The 19,831-nt window shown below is 43.4% G+C and overlaps 1 protein-coding gene across 1 annotated transcript in view; it reads right to left on the reverse strand.

Annotated features, from left to right (window-relative positions):
• Positions 1-18,429: 18,429 nt before the first annotated feature.
• Positions 18,430-19,831, reverse strand: part of LOC144828042 (lipoxygenase homology domain-containing protein 1-like) — a 224,298-nt gene continuing 222,896 nt past the window's right edge. The window contains exon 7 of the mRNA XM_078686180.1: positions 18,430-18,674. Coding sequence (XP_078542306.1) covers positions 18,430-18,674 — 245 coding nt within the window. The remainder of the gene's footprint in view (positions 18,675-19,831) is intronic.

Genomic DNA, 19,831 nt, shown 5'->3' on the forward strand with positions numbered 1-19,831 from the left:
GCCATTTTTAGGGATGCCGGTCTGCACCCCCGAGATACCGCCAAATGGGGTACGTTTGCAGAGCTAACAGTGGAGATGGTGGAATAGATGATGGTAAAGGTGAAATCAGGTTCTTCTTAGGAGCATTGCCAGCACTTTATTTACATCCGCTTGACCCATATACTTAGTCCATATGTAACATTACATTTGAATAAATCTTTGAATGATGCAGAGTTTCCTGCAGCCTGAAACCAGGCTTTGGTTTTGCATTTGGGGAAGAAAACTGGCATAGATTTTTCTATATTGTCCAACTATCACCCTAATTTGATGTTACAAAGGTGCTGGAAAGATTAGACAACATCCAACTATCTCACTATTTGGAGAGCAAAAACTTGTTAGACCCTTCTCAAACTAGGTTCAGAGCTAAAAACAGTAGGGAGGCTACCTTTTTGGCAATGTTAGTCAGCATCTGGTCTTTGGTTAATCAAGGTAAATCAGAGGCCCTTATCCTTTAAGACATGTCTGTGGCTTTAAATATTGTCACATAGCCTTTTGCTTAATAGAATGCATCAAATTAGTCTGCATTACACTACCTTGCATTGGTTTAGCTTGTTTTTAGCAAAATATGCAGCCGCGGTCGGTAGTGGGAGTACCTGCCGGGCGGTGACATGGGGAGGGGGAGGGGCAGGGTGGGGGGGTAGTAAACTATGGTTTACGGAGGTATAAAGGTAAGTAAACATATAAATAAATAAAACACATTTCGTTGTGGTCACTGCATCCCCAAATGTGATGCAGTGTGCACAGCGCACAACGAAATTAGTTTTATTTATTTATACCTTACCTGTAAACTTCCATAATCCATATTTTACTGCCCCTCCCCACGTCACTGCCCAGCATGTACTCCCACTACCGACCGTGGCTGAAAATATACAATGCGGTACAGCTACCCCCCTTTAAATCTGGCCCTCGTGGTTGCATTGTGGGGTTCGGCAGGGAACTTCCCAGAGTCCCACTTTGTTCAATATATATATGGCAGATTTGGGGGGCATTGCCAAGGTGTGAGGATTTGAGATCCTTACTTAAGCTGATAATACTCAGTTGTTTATTTCTTTCAACAATAAGCATACTGAGACTCTATGGAACTTAATTTGCTGCATCTTGGAAATAGCAAGGTAGTTGCAGGCACATTGTCTAAAACTTAATGTAGTCAAAACTGAAATCTTGCCTAGTGGTGGGGCCTGCAAGGTCTGGAATGATTGTTGATGGCCTTCGTTGTTATGTCCTGCACACAGGCCTAAAAGGGTGGCAAAGAATTTGGGTTCCTGGCTGAAGACTCTCTTTCAATGCAGTAACAGGTGAATACGGTGTGCAGGAGCTGTTTTGGACTTCTACTCACTCTTCGTAGGCTATTTCGGTGGATTCCAGTAACATAGTGAAAGAACATTGTTCAAGCTTTGATTATGAGTAGTCATGTTTATGGGATTGCGCTATATATATGGGCATGTCTGATTACTTGTTCACGTGTCTTCTGTCTATTCAGAATGCGGTGACAAGACTGATATATAACAGGCAAAGCCGGAGTTCTGCTTCGAACTGTCTCAATTTTCTTCACGGGATCCAATTCCGAAAGAGAGTCATTTTTAAGTTAGTTTGCTATGCGCACAGAGCACTTTATGGCAAAGGTTCAGCAATTCTACCCATTAGAGTTACTGTTTATAAGCCAGCATGGGTTCTCTCTCCGTTCCACTAATCAGGCTTTGCTATATTGCTGGAAGTTGGACCTTGGACCTGTCAATTTTTGCTGTGAAATCCAGAAACGTTTTCCTTCTTCCTCCTATTTGTCTGACCTGTTTTGGTTGGCTTTAGGACCCTGGGCACTTTACCACTTCTAACCAGAGCTAAAGTGCATATGCCCTCTGTCTAAAGTGGATTGGTGATTGGTTTATCCATGATTGGCATATTTGATTTACTCGTAAGTCCCTAGTAAAGTGCACCAGGTGTGCCCATGGCTTGTAAATCAAATGCTACTAGTGGGCCTAGAGCACTGATTGTGCCATCCACATGATTAGCCCTGCAAACATGTCTCAGATCTGCCACTGCAGTATCAGTGTGTGCAGTTCTAAACTGCCATTTCAAAGTGGCAATTTCACCCAGCTGCCAGTCCCAAACCTTCCCTTTTACTACATGTAAGTCACCCATAAGGTAGGCCCAAGGCAGCCCCACAGGCAGGGTGCAGTGTATTTAAAAGGTAGGACGTATATACTGATAGTGAAATACTGCTAATTTTGTGTTTCACTATCGCTAGGACTATCTCTCCCATAGAGTTACATGGGGATTGCCTTAAAATATCTTTTATGTGTAACTTCCTATTGGGAGCTGATGGAGATTTGGAGTTTGTGGTTTCAGAACTCACAATTTAAAAATACATCTTTTGGTGAAGTTGGTTTTTAGATTGTGTGTTCGGAAATTGCACTTCTAGAAAGTGGGCATTTTCTTGCTTAATCATTCTGTGCCTCTGCCTGTCTGTAGAATACATGTCTGGGTGGGCTAACAGTTGGGCTCTTGTGCATTCACTCTAGACAGCCACACAAAGGGAGCCCATCACCAGGTCGATGGGCTTTCCTGATCTAGAGTGGTGGGAGGAGTCGTCATGGACACCTGAATAGGTCTGTGCCTGTCCTCACACAAAGCTGTCTCCTCCCCCCTGTAGTGTGTCTGGAACCAGGTCAAGGAGAGGCAGGGACTTGAGCACTACAAAGACTTTCCTTTGAAGTTTTCCTTCTTCCTTTGTTGTGCTGGCCTTCTATCTGCTACTTCTGGTCTGGGAGTGAAAGGACTGGACTTTGCTTTCAACATCCTGCTTACAAGGTTATCCAAGGGCTTGTCTGGGCTTGCCTTCTGTTAAGCAGTCTCATGGCCATCAAAGATTTTACTTACCAGTGCCTAGGCTTTTCTGCTGAGAGCCCTGACTTGCCAGGTGGTACCAACCCCAGTTCCTGGGCCATTAGAAGTGTAACCTGGTGAGAAAATCCACGGCTCGACTCTTAGCTCCCGTTTTCTCAATGCAGCACCTGTTTTGCTGCTGAAGAATCAACACAGCGCCTGCATCATGGCTCTGAAGTCAAACAGCACCTGCATTGCCACAGCATGTCTGGATTTTCGACAAATTGTTCTGCGATGCCATCTCTTTATCAACACCGCAGTAAGGAACCAAAGCGCTGCCCCCGGGTATCACCTCCCATTCCAGTAAGGAGCTGACACGTCACCTCCCCTGACAGTAAGAACCTGACACATCACCAGCCCTGCCTAGCGGTAAGGAATCGACACATCACCTGCCATGGCAGCAATGAACCGGTGCATCACCTCCCCTGTGGAGTAAGGAACTCATTTTGCTTTTCCGCTTCCTCACCTCCCTTCGCCTGCTTCATCTTTGATTTTTGATGCATCCATGGTACGTTGCGCTAAAAGAAACAAATCCATTGATTTCTATGGACTAAACTTTGAAAAGTGATATTTTGACTTCTGTATGCTGGATTTGTGTTGTTTAGGTCTTGTTTTAGTCAGATAAATATTAGCTATTTTCAGAGGCCCTTATCCTTTTAGACATGTCTGTGGCTTTCAATATTGTCACATAGCCTTTTGTTTCATTGAATGCATCAAATTAGTCTGCATTACACTACCTTGCATTGGTTTAGCTTGTTTTTAGCAAAATATGCAGCCGCGGTCGGTAGTGGGAGTACCTGCCGGGCGGTGACGTGGGGAGGGGGAGGGGCAGGGTGAGGGGTAGTAAACTCCAATGAAAACACAGTAGGCTGGCAGCGCCTCTTTATGTGACTCACCCCGGGTAGGGACAGCAGTCCTTTATATGCTGCTACTGTTATGAGGCATGTTTGGTACAGTCCTTCACATAACAGAAAAGGTTCTGGGTCTCAAATTAGGAGGAATCTGGGCACACATCATATTAGCGTTATGCTACTGCATTTTAAAAAGATATGGATACCCTGACAACCAGGGTAAGGGTACAAGCCCTTTCATCATGAAGAAAACATTCTTGTCCCAGCTAGGAGCTAATCAGTTTTTTGGGTGGTGGGCTAGTAGGCAGGCTGGCAGCAACTGAGTTTCACAGCAGGTACACCTTCCACTTTCCTGAGGTTTGACTTTGACTTGTAATTAGAATCGCACCTCTAGTTACTGAAGCTAAATCATTGCAGCAAGAACATTCACACTAGTACTTTAGCTTTAAAGGGTAGAAAAGATTTACAATTGTAGGTGTCTTTTCAGCGCTAACCACTTAAATGTAATGTCACTGTTGGGGTCCGAACTGTGGTCCAGACACAGAGACCTTTGGTATTCGCTGTTTATCTCTGTTTTGTATGTAGTATATCTGTATTGAAGTACTTTTATATTGTAAATCAAAGTGATGACTGTGCATTGATCTCATTAGGGGGGCACCACTTTGAATATGTATTCTGAATGCCTAGCCTGGGCCTCCTCATTTAGTAAGGCATGAACTACTCTACCTGTTTCCTGAGAGAGTAAAGTGCAAAAGAGAAGAACAAGTTCATTCAGTCTGAGGACCAGTAGCACTGTGGCCACAGAATGCCAGAGATAATTGACTTCAGTTGTCACAACTAGAGCCTCAGATTGCTTTTGCCCCAAGAACCAGGTTATCATATTGGTTGGGAAGTGGTGTGGATAAGCCCAGTTGTTATACCTAGGCCTATATAAAAAATGGTAGAGAATGAATGGGTAAAGGCTCAGCTTCAGCACTATGTCATTGAGAAGCTGAGGAAAATGTGCACTACAGCTGCTGAAATCCACATGTGAAACTGAAAGCTCAACCTATAACCTTAATGCTATACTTATAGATTATTGTCCCCACAGTTATAGTAACTAGTGAGTATAACCTGTAAGGGAAACTGACATATTGTAATCTTAATGCTTAAATGGACAGAACTACAACAGGAGAGAGAGATAGAGATTTAGATGAAGAGAAGGCAGGGGGATTTGAGAGGGGGAATATTAGGTTGGCTTGCCAGGCAGAAGTGGACAGGGGAAGGGACAAAGCAGACAAAGGGGCAAAAGAGGACAGAAAGAGAGAGAGAAGGAGAGAGAAAGAGGTTTGACAAGGAAAATTATAGAACCTTTAAAAAGGAATGTATGTCGAATAAAACAAAAATGTATGTCCCCTCAAAGTAACCTGTAACATGGTTAATGTTATTTTCTTCTATCAAATGTGTTGGAAATTACCTTCTTTTGTGTGGTATGCCCCAAATGTTTGCCTTGGCTGTTTCTGTTTGCCATAGACCTCTATACACTTTACCCCTGCTAACCAGTTGTAAAGTGCCCGTGCTCCCTCTTTAAACATAGGGAAATTGTTATACACCTGATCTGCACATTTAACTTACATATAAGCCCCTAGTATATGGTACATAGTCTACCCAGGGCCTGTAAATTGTGTGTTACCAGTGGGCTGCAGCACACATAGACCTGACCCCAGGCTTATCACTGTACCCTGGCAAAGCACTTTTTAAAATGCCAATTAAAAAAAAAAAAACCCTGTTGACAGACTTAAAATCATCCATTTAAAAATGAATAATCGACCTCTAAGGTAGGCCTTAGTGTCCATAAAGGCCAGGGTGCATGGTGTTTAAAAGTAGAACACGTAAAATGTTAATGTTTCACATGTCCTTACAGTGATTAGCCCCTCAAAGCTATTTTCACTGTAAAAGGTTGGCTGTTCCATAAGAAAGCACTTGGATCTAATATTAAATACCAATACTGTAGCTCAGGAACAGAACTAGTGAGTAAAAATAATGAAATAACTATTTGTTATAGTTATTAAAAATCCAATTCAATAGTGATGTATTTGTTCTAGATATTACAGAAAAGTAACTTTTAGAAAGTTACCTTTCCCTGCTTACATTTCCTGGAAGCTAAACATGCATTTTGCTCTCCAGCTCCTGCAAGACAGTATTAGCATTTCAGTAGACATGAATAAGGAGTGAGCCTGCTCCCAGGACTTGGTCAAAAGGCCTTGGGCGTGGGGAGGAGGGGTTGTGATAGGATGACCTATGGGTTGGGTCCAAAGACTTGATTGACTTAAAAAAGACCCAACCTGTGATAAGCAGATGTAGCTAACTTCCAGGTATGCACCCTGACCCAGCCAGTTAGGCCCAATTACAGTGTTATAGCCTGTTTGATAGGTCTACTGGGCTTACATATTACATGTGGGGCACATATCAAATGAGGGAAACAGAATGCCAAAAAACTTTGGTGTATCCACTGTATGGTTGCTAAAAGCATAGCTTTGTTATACTAGACTTCTGTCTCTGAGGTAGTTGTGGGTGCTGGACTACCTAAAACTGGACTTTAGTGTTAAATGGGGGAGGACACTAGGATTACCAATGAACACTCCCCACACATACCCACAGCCCTCAGAGCCCTGGTTTATTATAGCAGAAGACTTTTGACATCTTAAAAATGTCCAACATGGGTAGGGTTCATTCCAGAAACCTCTACCCCATAGGCTAAGGCATTCCCAGGGGTCATTTCCACCCCTTAGCTCATTCCAAGCCTATATGTGGCATCTCAAGTCACTCAATTCAGAACACTCCTGGACCTGAGAAAGATCAGAAGAGAATTGAACCTGCTGTTTTGCCACTTGAGAAGAGCCCTTGAGGACTGGACCTCCTGTTCAATCTACAGGGATACAGAAAGCCTTTCTTGCAACTGCCCAGCTGATCAATGGCACATGGACTAGACTCTGCTGTCACACTGTGAGTCTCTAGATGCCTCCGCTGAGGTCCCAGGGGATGTTAGAAGTGAACTCATGTGGTGGATAGGCCCATAAAGGAATGATTTCAGAAGATAAAATCTTTGACCTAGACGAGCCTACTGTATCCGACCTGCACTCCATCATGGTCAGCATAGAATTGCCCCTAGGTCTTGTCCTACTGCAACAATAGACTATCATTAGCACTTTGTGTATCCTGGCACTGGCATTACTTTACAAATTCCTATCACTGGTTCCCCTTATTGAATTTTTCTCATTGTGTTTAATACATTTCACTCAATTCTTTACTAGGGGGTTGAGCTCAGGTTATTTAGTAACTTTAGAGGTTGATTGTGACAAGGATTGTGATTATTAGTTGAGGTGGGTACCCTTGAACTAATAAACCAATTTCTTACATCATGTAACTTACAATGCGCATTTGCTGTGTGTTATTTTATTTTCCTCTTGGTTTTCATATTATAGTCAATGTGGTTCATCTTGTGCAACCCCACACTGGTAACGTATGTAACTGGCAACTTGTTGTGTGAAGCTCTCCATCACCGTTTTGGCCTAGTCCATGCTAATAGTTAAGAAATATACATAATTAAATAAATGAATAATACATTTATCAATAAATAGGTAAATATGCAGTAGTTTACTTTGTATTATAATATTCAGTTTACATTGTTCTATGTTAGTCATCTTGTTATGAATGTGATTGCATAAGGGGATTGCTTTAGTATTACACTTATTTCAGGGTCTGACCTATACACTGTGCCATAGCCAACGTTTCATGGATGCCATCTAGGGGTCGACAGGGGTGCAACTGCGACCTCTGGCTTCATCCTTGCGACCCCTGGCACTGCCCTGGCAAACCCCTGGCCTCAGAGGTGGCAAAATCAGTGCTAAGAAAACTTGCTGCTCCATATTTCTTATTTTCAGCACATTTTTCTTTACACTAATATTGAATAATAATCTATTATTCAGGATTAGTGTAATAAAAAATGGAGCACACTTATCTGTAACTGGACCTTTCGTGAGAGCTGTGGTAGTAAAAACAAAATTTAAATATATGTGGTGTGCATGCTTTTGGGTGAGAGTGTGTTTATGTGAGATAGGAGTGTGTATGTGTGAGCAGGTGTCTGTATGTGTTAGCATTTGAGTGTGAGAGAAAATGAGTGTGAGTCATTGACATGCAGTGAGTGAGATTGAGGCCCAAATGTAATATTCTTTGACACAAGCCAATGATGCACCAAAGAAGCTGCGCACACACCCTTAGCACCATAGTGCAAGGGTGTGCAAGTTTTCTGAAGCATTGGTGTTACACTGAAAGGGTTACTTTCAGTACAAAAACTATGCTTTAAGGTTTTGCCCATTTTGTGAGTGTGCTGTACAATGCAGCACACATGCAAAGCTAGAATGGAAAAATGAGGAGAATTGAAAACATTTCTCCTCGTTATGCCTGCCTCAAGGAGTAGTACGATTTTGGGGCAAACTCCTCTCCAGCGATGTATGTAGATAGGGATGTTTGTCAAAACCTATGGGTGGTTGCATTGGAATGCCCATGCCCCACCCACAGAATGCCCACATAGCGCAATGTTGTGTTACTTTAGAATACTATCCAACGAAAATTAGGATTTGTGTTGGATAACAAATCCCACTCTAACACTTTGCACTCTATTTGTGGCACAAAAGAGACACAAACACTGTGCAAAGCTTTATTAAAACTGGGCCTGAGTGTCAATAAGTATGCCTCAGTGTGAGTGAGATTAAGAGCGGATGCAAGTGCGAGTGTAAATGAATAAGAATGAGTGTAAGGGGGTGTACGACAGTGTGTCTTCTTAGAACCATGTGGTATGCCTCCCTGGAAAAAATCTGGGCCAAGGGTCATATGGAGTCACTTCCTGTGATGTCATCTAGCTCTACCTCAGGCCTGTTGGTGAATTAACGCCCAAGCAAAGATTCCCTGCTCTATGAACTGTCTGAACATTTAACTTTGTAAGCTTACCTTGCCAGATCTACACGCTCCTGTGCCAGGACTGTGCTCAGGTATGGTAAAGATGCATGATTGCCTATAACAATTACTTCAAAGAAATGCGCCTCATCTTCTAAGTGCCTGTCACACCAGAGTGTGGAGAATCTTGCTTTTCTTCACAAATATACAGAATGGTCAGCGTTCCTAAATCAACTATTTCATTAAGGCAATGGAGCCAGGAAGACTGAGGCTCAGACTGAAGTAAAAAAAAACCTTCCACTTATCTCCTCACAGGAATGAAACAAAGAAAGTACTCAGTGGCAAACAGAGCGTAAAGGGAGACTTCCAGCTTCATTAAGGAAATGTTTTCGTTTTCTTCACTGCGCACCTCAGAAGTCTGTTATTTTTCACAACGAGTGCTGCGAACCGCCTGTCACATTCTCCTGGGAGCAGTTCCCTTCCAAACTTTAAATATGCTGTCCTTACATTTCTTTTGAGTTGACATTTTGTTTCTCGGTTCATACCGCTCGTGTATTGTCACAGGTATTCAATTTGTTTTAAAGCGTAGTGACCAAATGTACTGTGGTGGATGCCGGAGTGGGGAGTACCCCAGCAGAAGCATAGCTTCGAGTGCTAGAATTAGTTTGGGAATGAATGAAAAGCCCCATGTGATGCCTCCCAAAGGACCAGCGGCCTTTCAAAAATGGTCGTTTTCTGTTACCAGCTTTATATTCTCTTCCCTTTTCCTTATCTCGTTACTTACATCATAAAGGTGTGTTGACACCCTGCGATGGGCATGCTGATTCTTCCAGCAGGATCTCCATCAAAAGCAGCCCTGCATACTCTCACAGACTCATTCTGTCTGCCTTCTTCTAAGACAGGTGCTCCCTCTTGTCCTCCTGAACACTGGAGAGGAGACAAGTATAGGCTGGTTCATCTGAGGGTGGGGAATCCTGTTAAGTTGACCCTTTAATCATAGCATGACATTGGTTGCAAAAGTTTTTTTGCTCCTTATCCCAGATTTTGCACATACAAACTGCATGCTTCTGGTTCATATAAATATGTGCCTATGTCATGTGAACAGGCTCCATGTTGACTTCTCAGTAGGGTCTGTAGAAATGGTGTGTGGGTCAGTCACAACTAGGCGTTCCTTGTCTGTTACATGGAGAATTCTGGACTCTTACACTTGTTGTGCCTTAGTCAAAATCAACATTCGTGAGCTCTTTGCTACAGATGATAACAGCAAGACCTACTGCTTTGTTGGTAGTGAAGGAAGTGAGAGTGCCACCTCTGATGACCGATGAGTCCTAAGAAGAACAAACCTGGTCTTGGGTTGCTTGTGTTCAGTCGAGGAAGGACCTGGCCTGTGAGTTCGGGCTAGACTGTTTCTATTGGAGCAGGGTCAAGACTGATCTGCATATATCTTGGTCCATACTGAGTTGGTATGGTGTGCCAAATAACAATAGATGTTAATGCAGCCAGATTAATTACCAGTGGCTGAGACTAATTAAAGCATTGCATCCCTCACTCTTTTTGTATACTTCAGTGCGACGTCCTAACTGGGACGGGAATGGCCAGACATGGGGCCAGTGCAGTGTGCATACTGTGCCACTGGAACAAACCTTTATACTTCAGAGGCTGGACTGAAGCAAAGTTAGTTTCAGTTGTTTCCCTGCCTCTTTGTGGCCACTTATGCCCACACAGCCCTTGGTGTAAGCAAGAAGTGTTATATGCTGCATAGATTGCACTGCATTGCACAAATCGAAGTACACAGTAGCAGAATGGGAGCTCTGCACTGCATTGCACAAATCAAAGTACACAGTAGCAGAATGGGAGCTCTCTTCTGCTGATCCTGCCCGGCCTTCTGTTCGGAGAGCGAGACTTTTACTAGGAGATGCAGCAAGGTGTGGAGATTGAGGACTACACACCGTGAAGACAACAGATTGTACTTGGCCCATTGGGAGATGGGAGATGGTCACATATGTTTTTTTGGGGATGTTGGGTGGGCCTTACTCTTGACTTGGGGGGAGGGAGCGTTAATGGTAGGGGGTAAGCAGCAACTCTGTCCCATAAGTAACATAGCAGCTAGACCACACTCCCTTAATGAGGAGGGGGCATGCGATACACCAGATGCAACGCCGCCGCCTTTGCAGAAGCATGAACCACCACACTGGCCTCCATGCTTGATCTCAAAATATTGAGCCTCAATTTTCGAGATCTTAACACTCTAGCAAAGAGAGGGGCAGTGCTATCATCCCTTAAAGACTCAGGTAGTCACATATGCTTACTTCAGGAAACACATTTACAGACTAAGGATTGGCACAGACTGCGAACACAGAGGTTCCCACAACAGTATTTCTCTTCAGAGTTGGCAAAAAAGGCTGGGGTGTCGATACTCCTATCTTAATCCTTCAAGAGAAGTCTAACATCTACAGTGGCAGACATCAACGGCCCAGTGTTGGCATTGTGTCTTTCAGTGAGGGTAGGCTGACCAGAATTTTAATGCCAAAAACAGGGACATTTCCCCAGGCCTGGTTCAGAGGGATGGGGCTGACGGACCTGTGGCAACACTTTCTTCCCCGGGACCATGACTACATGAACTACCCTGCAGCCCATAAGATGTTATGCCATATTGGCCCACTTCCTGGGGACAGGCGCAATGCTACACACTTCGACTTAGGCCAAGATTGGGATGATGGCCTTGTTGGACCAGGCCCGATCCGCGCTACAGTGAGCATCCCTCAAATACATAAAACAATGGGAACTGGGCGGCGCCTGAGGGACATTCTCCTTCATAGTGAGCAAAATAGGAGTTCTATACTGCAAGCAATACTACATTATATACAAGTGAACGGTCAGTAAGGAATCGATACCTATACACTACAGGAGGCTTTCCAAACCATCATAAGGAGCACCCTCATCATGCTAGCGTCCTCTGTTAAGAGGGACCATGCCATTAACCCCTCCCCTGCTGATGACAGAACCGCTCAGTCATCAGCTGCGGTGGCGCTGTGCTGATGACGGTAAAGGAACAGGGGAACCCAATAGACCCTTGTAGGATTGGGCAGCTAACGTTTAAGGTCAGTGTGTGCTACAAGGGATTTGCTTGAGAGTTACACTTAGTTATGGTTAGGAGTAGTATATACATATCATCCTCCAATAAGTCAAGTTTGATTGCACACTTAGAAGCTAGAATTCATCAAGCAAAGTATGGAAGGAAAAAACAAAGAAACAAAGAACACGGAGATAAATGAATTAAATGCAAAAGAATTATTTATATTCAGTGCCAAAACATCTTATGGGGAGAAACATAAATTGAATCAAGCAAAATAATGTTATGAACAAAGGTATGGATTCAATCAACTCATAAGTTCATAACAGATACATCAACTTCTGGTGAAATTGACAAACAACCAGAAAAACTTAATTAAAGATAGTTGTCTGTTGGTGCCAACGCAACGTTTCTTGGAGATGATGGAAGTGTCGACGTTTCGGTCTATATTGCTGTCGTCAAGAAGACCATCATCAGGACAATATTAGTTTGTTGCTGGGACAACCCCCTGTGTCTGAAGAGAGATGAAAATTTGAAGCGAGGAATGAAGTCGAGACAAATTGTAGTGTGCAGCAGCTGAATAGAGGTAATCTGTATCCCAGCCAAAGGGAGACAACTCCAACTAGTAGTATTCTATCCGGTCAGATGAAACTCTATGTATATTTCAAATGAAGGCACAGTTATTTGAAAAAATGTCGTGTGCACAGCAACAGTCGACATGAGCTAGCGATTTGGCTTCTGCAGGGTGATGACGGAGCGGTTCCGTCATGGCCCGCTCAGAGCGCCTGCGCGGTGCGGATTCCGCGCCTGCGCTGAGCGTTCCATTGAGCGGGCGGGGCCATGACGGAACCGCTCCGTCATGAGCACAGCTCAACCGTGGCTGGTGATGTAGCGGTTCCGTCACCAGCATGCGGCAGCCGCGCGGCCGCCCCGCCCCCTCAGCACTGCGGCGGAATAGCCGCCGCAGTGAAGGGGTTAAACGCACACAGCTAGAAGACCAAGTCCACAGATGAGAGGGAGAACATAAACAGAGGGGCATGACCAAGGTCTGGTGTGCCCTGCAATCAGCACGGGCACAGTTGTAAACGCTTGACACGGACAGGTTTGAATATGCTCTGCTCCAGATCAAGCAAAAACTTTATGAAAAGGATGAGCAGCGGGGACTAGAAAAAGAGGCTTTCCTGGATGCTGTACAGCTGCAGCAGCTGCCATATGCACAGGCGGGAGCTCTCTTGAGGCCCATAGAAATAGAGGCGCTTTTTCCTGCGATCTCCCGATTGAAGCTGCTAAAAGCCCCTGGGCCTTATGACTTCATGGCAGTTTTAGAAAATATATGTCAGAGAATTGGACCCCCTGCTTGAAAAATTATTGAATGCCATATGAGTAGGATGAGATGAAGCCCACAATGAAAGAAGCGGTTATCACCCTCCTGCCAAAACCCAGGATAGATCCTGAACACTGCTCCACTTATCGCCTGATATCATCACTCAACACAGATGCCAAGCTCTTAGCAGGGATCCTGGCAAAGCAGTTGGTGGAGTATATGCAATATTTGGTGGAGCCAGACCACTCGTGTTTTATACCCGGCCGCTCCTGCACTGATAACATTAAGAGAATATTACATCACACTGACAAGAAGGGGAGAGTGAACAAGGGGCGATCCTCCTTTCAGTAGAAGCTGAAAAGGCCTTTGACAGGGTCCATTGGCCATTCCTCTGAGCCGTACTAGAGAGAATGGGGAGAGTGGACAAATTAACCTCATGGCTCTTTAGCAGGCATCAGTGTCCTCAGGCTTGTTTTAACGTGAATGGCTCTCTTCACTGCACTCAGACAGATATGGAGGGGAACACGACAGTTGTTTCTACTGTTATTTGCAATATACATCAAGTTATTAGCCGTAGGTATAAGACAGAACAAAGAGATAGAGGGAATCATGATGGACCGTGCAGAGCATAAATTAATCTTCTACACTTATGATAGACTACGGATATTGTCACATCCCATGACCACGCTGATTGTGGCCCTGGCAGAGCTCTGTCACTTCGGGGAAGTCTCAGGATTCAAAGTGAATTTTCGTAAGTCACAACTGATGGGCAGTGCTTTCCCAGCGGAAATACAAAGGAGACTGCAATTACAGCTCCCACTTCCCTGGGCCAGGGAGAGTGTGCCATATCTGGGCCTCCAAAACACCTTCACGACCTGCGCCATCGTGCAAGTAAACTATTCTAACTTATGCAGCAGCTCAAGTGTGACTTCCCGACCTGGCATGGGGCTGGCCTTTTGTGGCTGAACAGCACTGTGGCAGGTAAGATGACGGCCTTGCCACGGTTCTTGTATCTGGTCCAAATGATGCCGCTTCTTTCCCCGAGGTGCACACTATCCCAAATTCAACAACTTTTAAACAACTTTGTGTGGGCAGGTAAGCGCTCCAGAAATGTGGGCAAATGCATATACCAGCTGGTGAGTGAGGGTGGGTTGGCAGTCCCACATATCATCAATTACTATTATGAGGCCCAATTGCGGTATGTGGTAGAGTGGCAGAGGCCTGAAAGTGAAAAGCGCTGGCTATTTTTAGACCAAACTATTGCAGGTATTCACAAATGGAAGCCTCTCTGGCTTCAGTGATGGCACCGCCCATGGGGCCTCGCGTCCTCCCTGGTCACACATGTGATAATGTCAGCGTGGGATGGGGGACTGGTAAAGAAGGGTTTGGTGACTGTGCCTTCACCCCTTTGACGGAGTTTACCCTAGGCCTTCTTGAGGAGGACATTGCCCCCTGGCGAGAAGTGGGGTGTAGGAGAATTGGAGATTTGTTTTAGCCAGAGGGAGTCATGTCTTTTGACCAACTGAAAATAGATAACAGAATCTCAAAACAAGACCAGTACCACTATTGGCAAATTCGACACTGGATGTCCAACCTAAAGATGAAGCGGGCAGCCAGTTGGCCACTATTGCCGGTGGAGAGATGGCTCTTAACTAAAACTAAGAGGATAATCTTGAAACTATATACATGCACTACACATGGGACCTCGGCAGGGAAACCTGCTAGTCACCAGCAATGTGAAAATAAACTAGGTTGAACCCTAGAGGAACAGGAATGGAGAGCGATTTTCCAGTGCATACCCTCCACACCCAAAAAAATGCCCCTCTTAAAGAGATGCTTATAAAAATAGCATCCTACTGGTACTACACCTCGGAGCAGATACTTGCTTCGAACTCGAACTCTAACAAGGCTGACACCTGCTGGAGGGGACGTGGGCAGTCAGGGTCACTGCTGCACTTGCTCCGACACTGTCTCAAACTTACTAAATACTAAGAGGAGATAGTGAATGACAGAGATAATGTATTCAACACAAAAATACTGGCATTACCTGCCTATGTAACCCTGGGGATAGATGACAGTCTCACTTGCCCTCTACTTTCCAACAGAGGCAAACTGATGACATTGTTCTTGGGTGAAGCCAAGCAGGTGATACTAAGTTCTTGGGGTCCCCTCATGCACTGCAGCACTGGCAATGGCTTTATAAGATATGGGAGCTATGCTCTCTACGGAGTAAATCTGAATGACCATTGCCTAAACATCAGAGGAACTCGTGAAATTCTGGCATCTCTTGACTTCCTTGAGTCATAGTTCAGAGAACTCCCCTGCCCCCATTATCTCAGGGTCCTTAGGCTAACCGAACAATATGGGGACAGGATGGAAGCGGCACATCTGGGCAGCAAGGCTTACATTGGAAGGCCGTCAGGGGGTCTATCATCCGACTTTTGGCAGCAAGATAGATGGGGATGGAAGGGGATATAGGGAGGGGAGTGGTTTTGGTCTTTGTTGCTATGTTTCCATGATTACGCATATTCCCTCGCTCCTCAGCACATATAATTCAACCCGCTGTCCTCCGGGATGTGGGCTGAGTATACTGTATCCTAGTTTTCTCAAAAAAAAACAAGAAATCAAAATTGATCCTTATCTTCCCTCTCTACTCTTTTTCCTTACATTTGTTCTAGTTACCAGTCTTTACTAGGAGTATTTTTGTTATGTATGTCTACAATGATACCCTTGATTTCTTCTCCACAAAGATCCTGCAAATCCTAAACACAATTCCTTCTAAGAATCTGATACCATCACCCGTCCCTTCTCTCACATTTCACACGAATCCCGGGAGCAGGTTCTTAACTATCTTGGATGATGATCTAACAAACATCATCAAAGATCTAACAGTAACGTTTTATCACATTTATATTGCACTTGCAAAGATTCACAAAGCTCATGTTCACTTGTTCTCCATCATATGGTGTGAATTATTCAACAAATCGCTAAATAAGGTTTTATTTCCCTACTTCTAAAAAAAGTAGATAGGTCCCTTTTCTTTAATGTAACCCCTTCTAGACCCAAACAACATTTCAAACTGTTGGCAAGTGACTAACCATCCCTGGCTATGAAAGGTCCTTGAAAAATGTGTTGCGATACAACCTAACAAACATATTGAAACCAACTAACTCTTTGCTGCATACCAGTTCAGCTCCAGAAACTGACACAGTGCTAAAAAAAAACACCCTTAAAATCTTCAATGACATACACTCAATCCTAGACCTCAGTGTTTCCTGCATGCTAATCCTCTAGGCTTATTGGTCGCCTTTGAGACAATCGATCATGGTCGACTCTAGACCCAGGTAACATTTCTGTTGTGCCAGCATAATCTGGCATGATTTTGCATCACACCCATTATATGAAATCCTTGAAATTATGACACTATGGCCCAGATGTAGGTAGCCCTTTACCGATCGGAATCGGCCGAAAATACCGATTTTCGGCCGTTTCCGATCGGTAAAGGGCTATCGAGATGTAGGGGCACATTTTCGGTAATTTTACAGATTCGTTATCATTACCGAATCGGTAAATTTACCGATTCGGTAATAATTACCGATTCGGTAATGATAACGATTCGGTAAAATTACCGAAAATGCAATGTAGGTAGCCTATGTTCCATCAGCACATGGCTTACAGAATCGGTATTTTACCATGGAATACAAATCCATGGTAAAAAACCGATTCCTGTGTACATGCACATCTGTGCATGTACACATGTGCCATGTGACAGACAGACGTGCCCTTAGGGCATGTCTGTGTGCCACATTGCACAGATGCCCGTTTTGTGGGTGCTAGAGGGTGTCAAAGTGACACCCCCTGCACCCTTGTGAATTCCTTAATTACCGATTCGGTAAATACCGAATCGGTAATGCCTAATCATTCCTATGGGCTTCAAAGCCCATAGGAATGAATGGGCATTACCGATTCGGTATTTACCGAATCGGTAATTAAAGGATTGTTAAGGATTCGGTAACGAATCCAGATGTTGGGACCTACATCCCATTTACCGATTTTTGAATACCGATTCGGTAGGATTCGGTATTTCAAAATCGGTAAATGGGATTTACCTACATCGGGCCCCAATGTCACATCACGTGATTACGCTATCTTTGCTGCAATATTTTAGCACAGTAGCACATGAACAACCTGAAGGATTAGAATGTGGGGGACTGTTCACGCACTTGTGTAGTACCATGCAATATGCCCCCCTGTCCAAAATTCGACATTAGTATGCATTTTGTGCTAAAATATAGTGCTGCATACTGGTTTTACATTTTGCAAAATTTCAAAATCATATTTGTGGAATTTCACAGTTATGCAAAATCATGGGCCACATGTATAAACCAATTTTTTATTTGCAACTGGGCCGATTCGCCGAATCGGCCCATTTGCGAATGCAAAAAAGGCTTTTTACTGGTATCAAACCCTATTTTACAATTTGGTAACATGTTACCGAATTGCAAAGTTAGTTCGCTATTCGCTATTTGGAAGAGGCGTGTTTAGGGTGTCCCGTCCAAATAGCAAATCTCAGAGGTATGTATGAATATTTTGTGACCACTGCTGCTCCTAAAAAATGAAAAGAAAACTTTTAATTTTGTTTTCTTTAAACGTAAATCGTTTTCCTTAAAGGAAAACGGGCTGCATTTAAAAAAAAGATTGCTTTATTTAAAAGCAATCACGGACATGGTGGTCTGATGACCCCAGCAGGCCACCACCATCCACGTAATTTTAGCGATTTCTAGAGGATCGCAAATTGTGAACTACCTCCTTAATATTAATGAGATAGGTCGATTTGCGACACCCTAGGAATTGCTAAATGCATTTGTAATAGTGATTACCTAATTGCGCTTCGCAGAAAATCGCAATTTGGTAATCGTTATTCCAAATGTTGATACATGAGGCCCAAACTGATGAGAACTTAGACTTCTAAAGTCTAATGATTTTGAAAACATTGTCAATCTCTATTTCCATCCATATGATTATGGAATCTTAGTCCTAACTGTTTCCTCTGGTTATTTAACCCCTATTAAAGCAGAGGTCCATTCAGCTGCTTGACTTCTGTGCGAAACAAAAATAAATCGGTCACATAACCCCAGCGTATAAACACATTGCTCTTGAATGATGATTTCTTTCAATAAAATGCATTAAAAAATAATACTAAAAGGGTGACAGGATGAGTGAAAGAGCAAAGCACCCGCTCTAAGGCTAAAAAAGCTGAGTTAACCAAATGAAGACAAGCCTAAAGAACGGACATGATATATAAGGAGATTCGGACAATTAAATTAGCAGATAATTAAAATCAGCGAACGACGAACATGACTTGACATTGAGTCACAAGATAATGGCACGTAGTAAACAAGGGATCCAATACTAACTTTTCCTTTTTCAAATACCGTTGGTGAACTACCGGATTTCAACTGCCTTTTGCACGAATCGCCATTTTCTCCGAAAATCGTCAAAAAGACGTCGGCATCGGTCTCTGAGGCGGGCAGAGTTCCAGTGTAGACGCTGACTGAGTACAGCACCTCTGCAAAGCAAAGCAGCAAACGAAAGATTTATGCAGAGATGGCGCGGGTCGTGCATCAAGGGAATCAAAGCAAGCGGGCCTTAATGGATAATAATGGTGGCTCCTAAGGAATTCACATTCTCATGTATGAAGGCAGGCACAATAGCTAAGATCTTTCCACACATAGGTTTTCCACCTATGTTTTTGTCTGGGTGGAATACCAGTTCACTATTGGTGGTTGATTTTTTGTTGTGTTTTTTGTCCTTTGGGGCAATGTTTGGCAATTTCAAAAATACGTGGGGCCAAACATTAAGAGTCACCTCCTTTCAGCACTGGGCAGCTGAGGTTCAGGCACAATGCTAAAGTATATTTGATACATTGTAACGTACTCTTCAAATACATAGCTTTCACATATGTTACATGATTTTATGCTTATGGCTTTCTGGTTTATTTTATTTTTTCTATCACAATATGTTACTATGATCATAACAGTTTTATCTATGAATGCATCACTATTGATATATAGAGGTAAATATAAAACGACAACATTTTTAAAAAAAAATAAAAATACACAAATAAATTAACTTCACGCACAGCAAAACTTGAATGACTGAGTTTCTATCTATCCACACATGCACATATGGGACTTTATACAATTCAACGTTACTTCTCAATATATTATTTACCTTATCCATATATACCCTTTCTACGCAGTTACGTATCTATATATTTATTACTTTACCCCAACTGTAGGGAAAAAACCTAGACTCTCTCTAATGCACTACTCTATGTCACACCCTATACCTCTCTCAATATGTCCTCTGCTCTCTGACTCATTCCAAACCTCATTCTACAACTATGATCCCCCAAATAACCTTTTCTGGACCCTCTCCTCCTCTATACCTCCTTTGAATCATCCCAAACCTCAACTTACTACTATTACCTTCCAAATAACTATTTCAAGACTCTTACCTCCTCTACCCCTCCTTTATCCTGCTCAATCAAACTAAGAGACTCACATGTCCACTGCTCAAATTAACAACTTATATTTCCCTATAGTAATCGATCAGTAATCCTTTTTATTTTCCTAAGTCCTACTCTCTGAAAGTTCTTCAACGCCTCGTCAAAGCTAGTAAGCGCTACATAAATACAATTACAATTACAACTGTGGGCTTTAA

The sequence above is a fragment of the Lissotriton helveticus genome, chromosome 4_1 (assembly GCF_964261635.1).
Source record: "Lissotriton helveticus chromosome 4_1, aLisHel1.1, whole genome shotgun sequence".
Taxonomy (NCBI): Eukaryota; Metazoa; Chordata; class Amphibia; order Caudata; family Salamandridae; genus Lissotriton; species Lissotriton helveticus.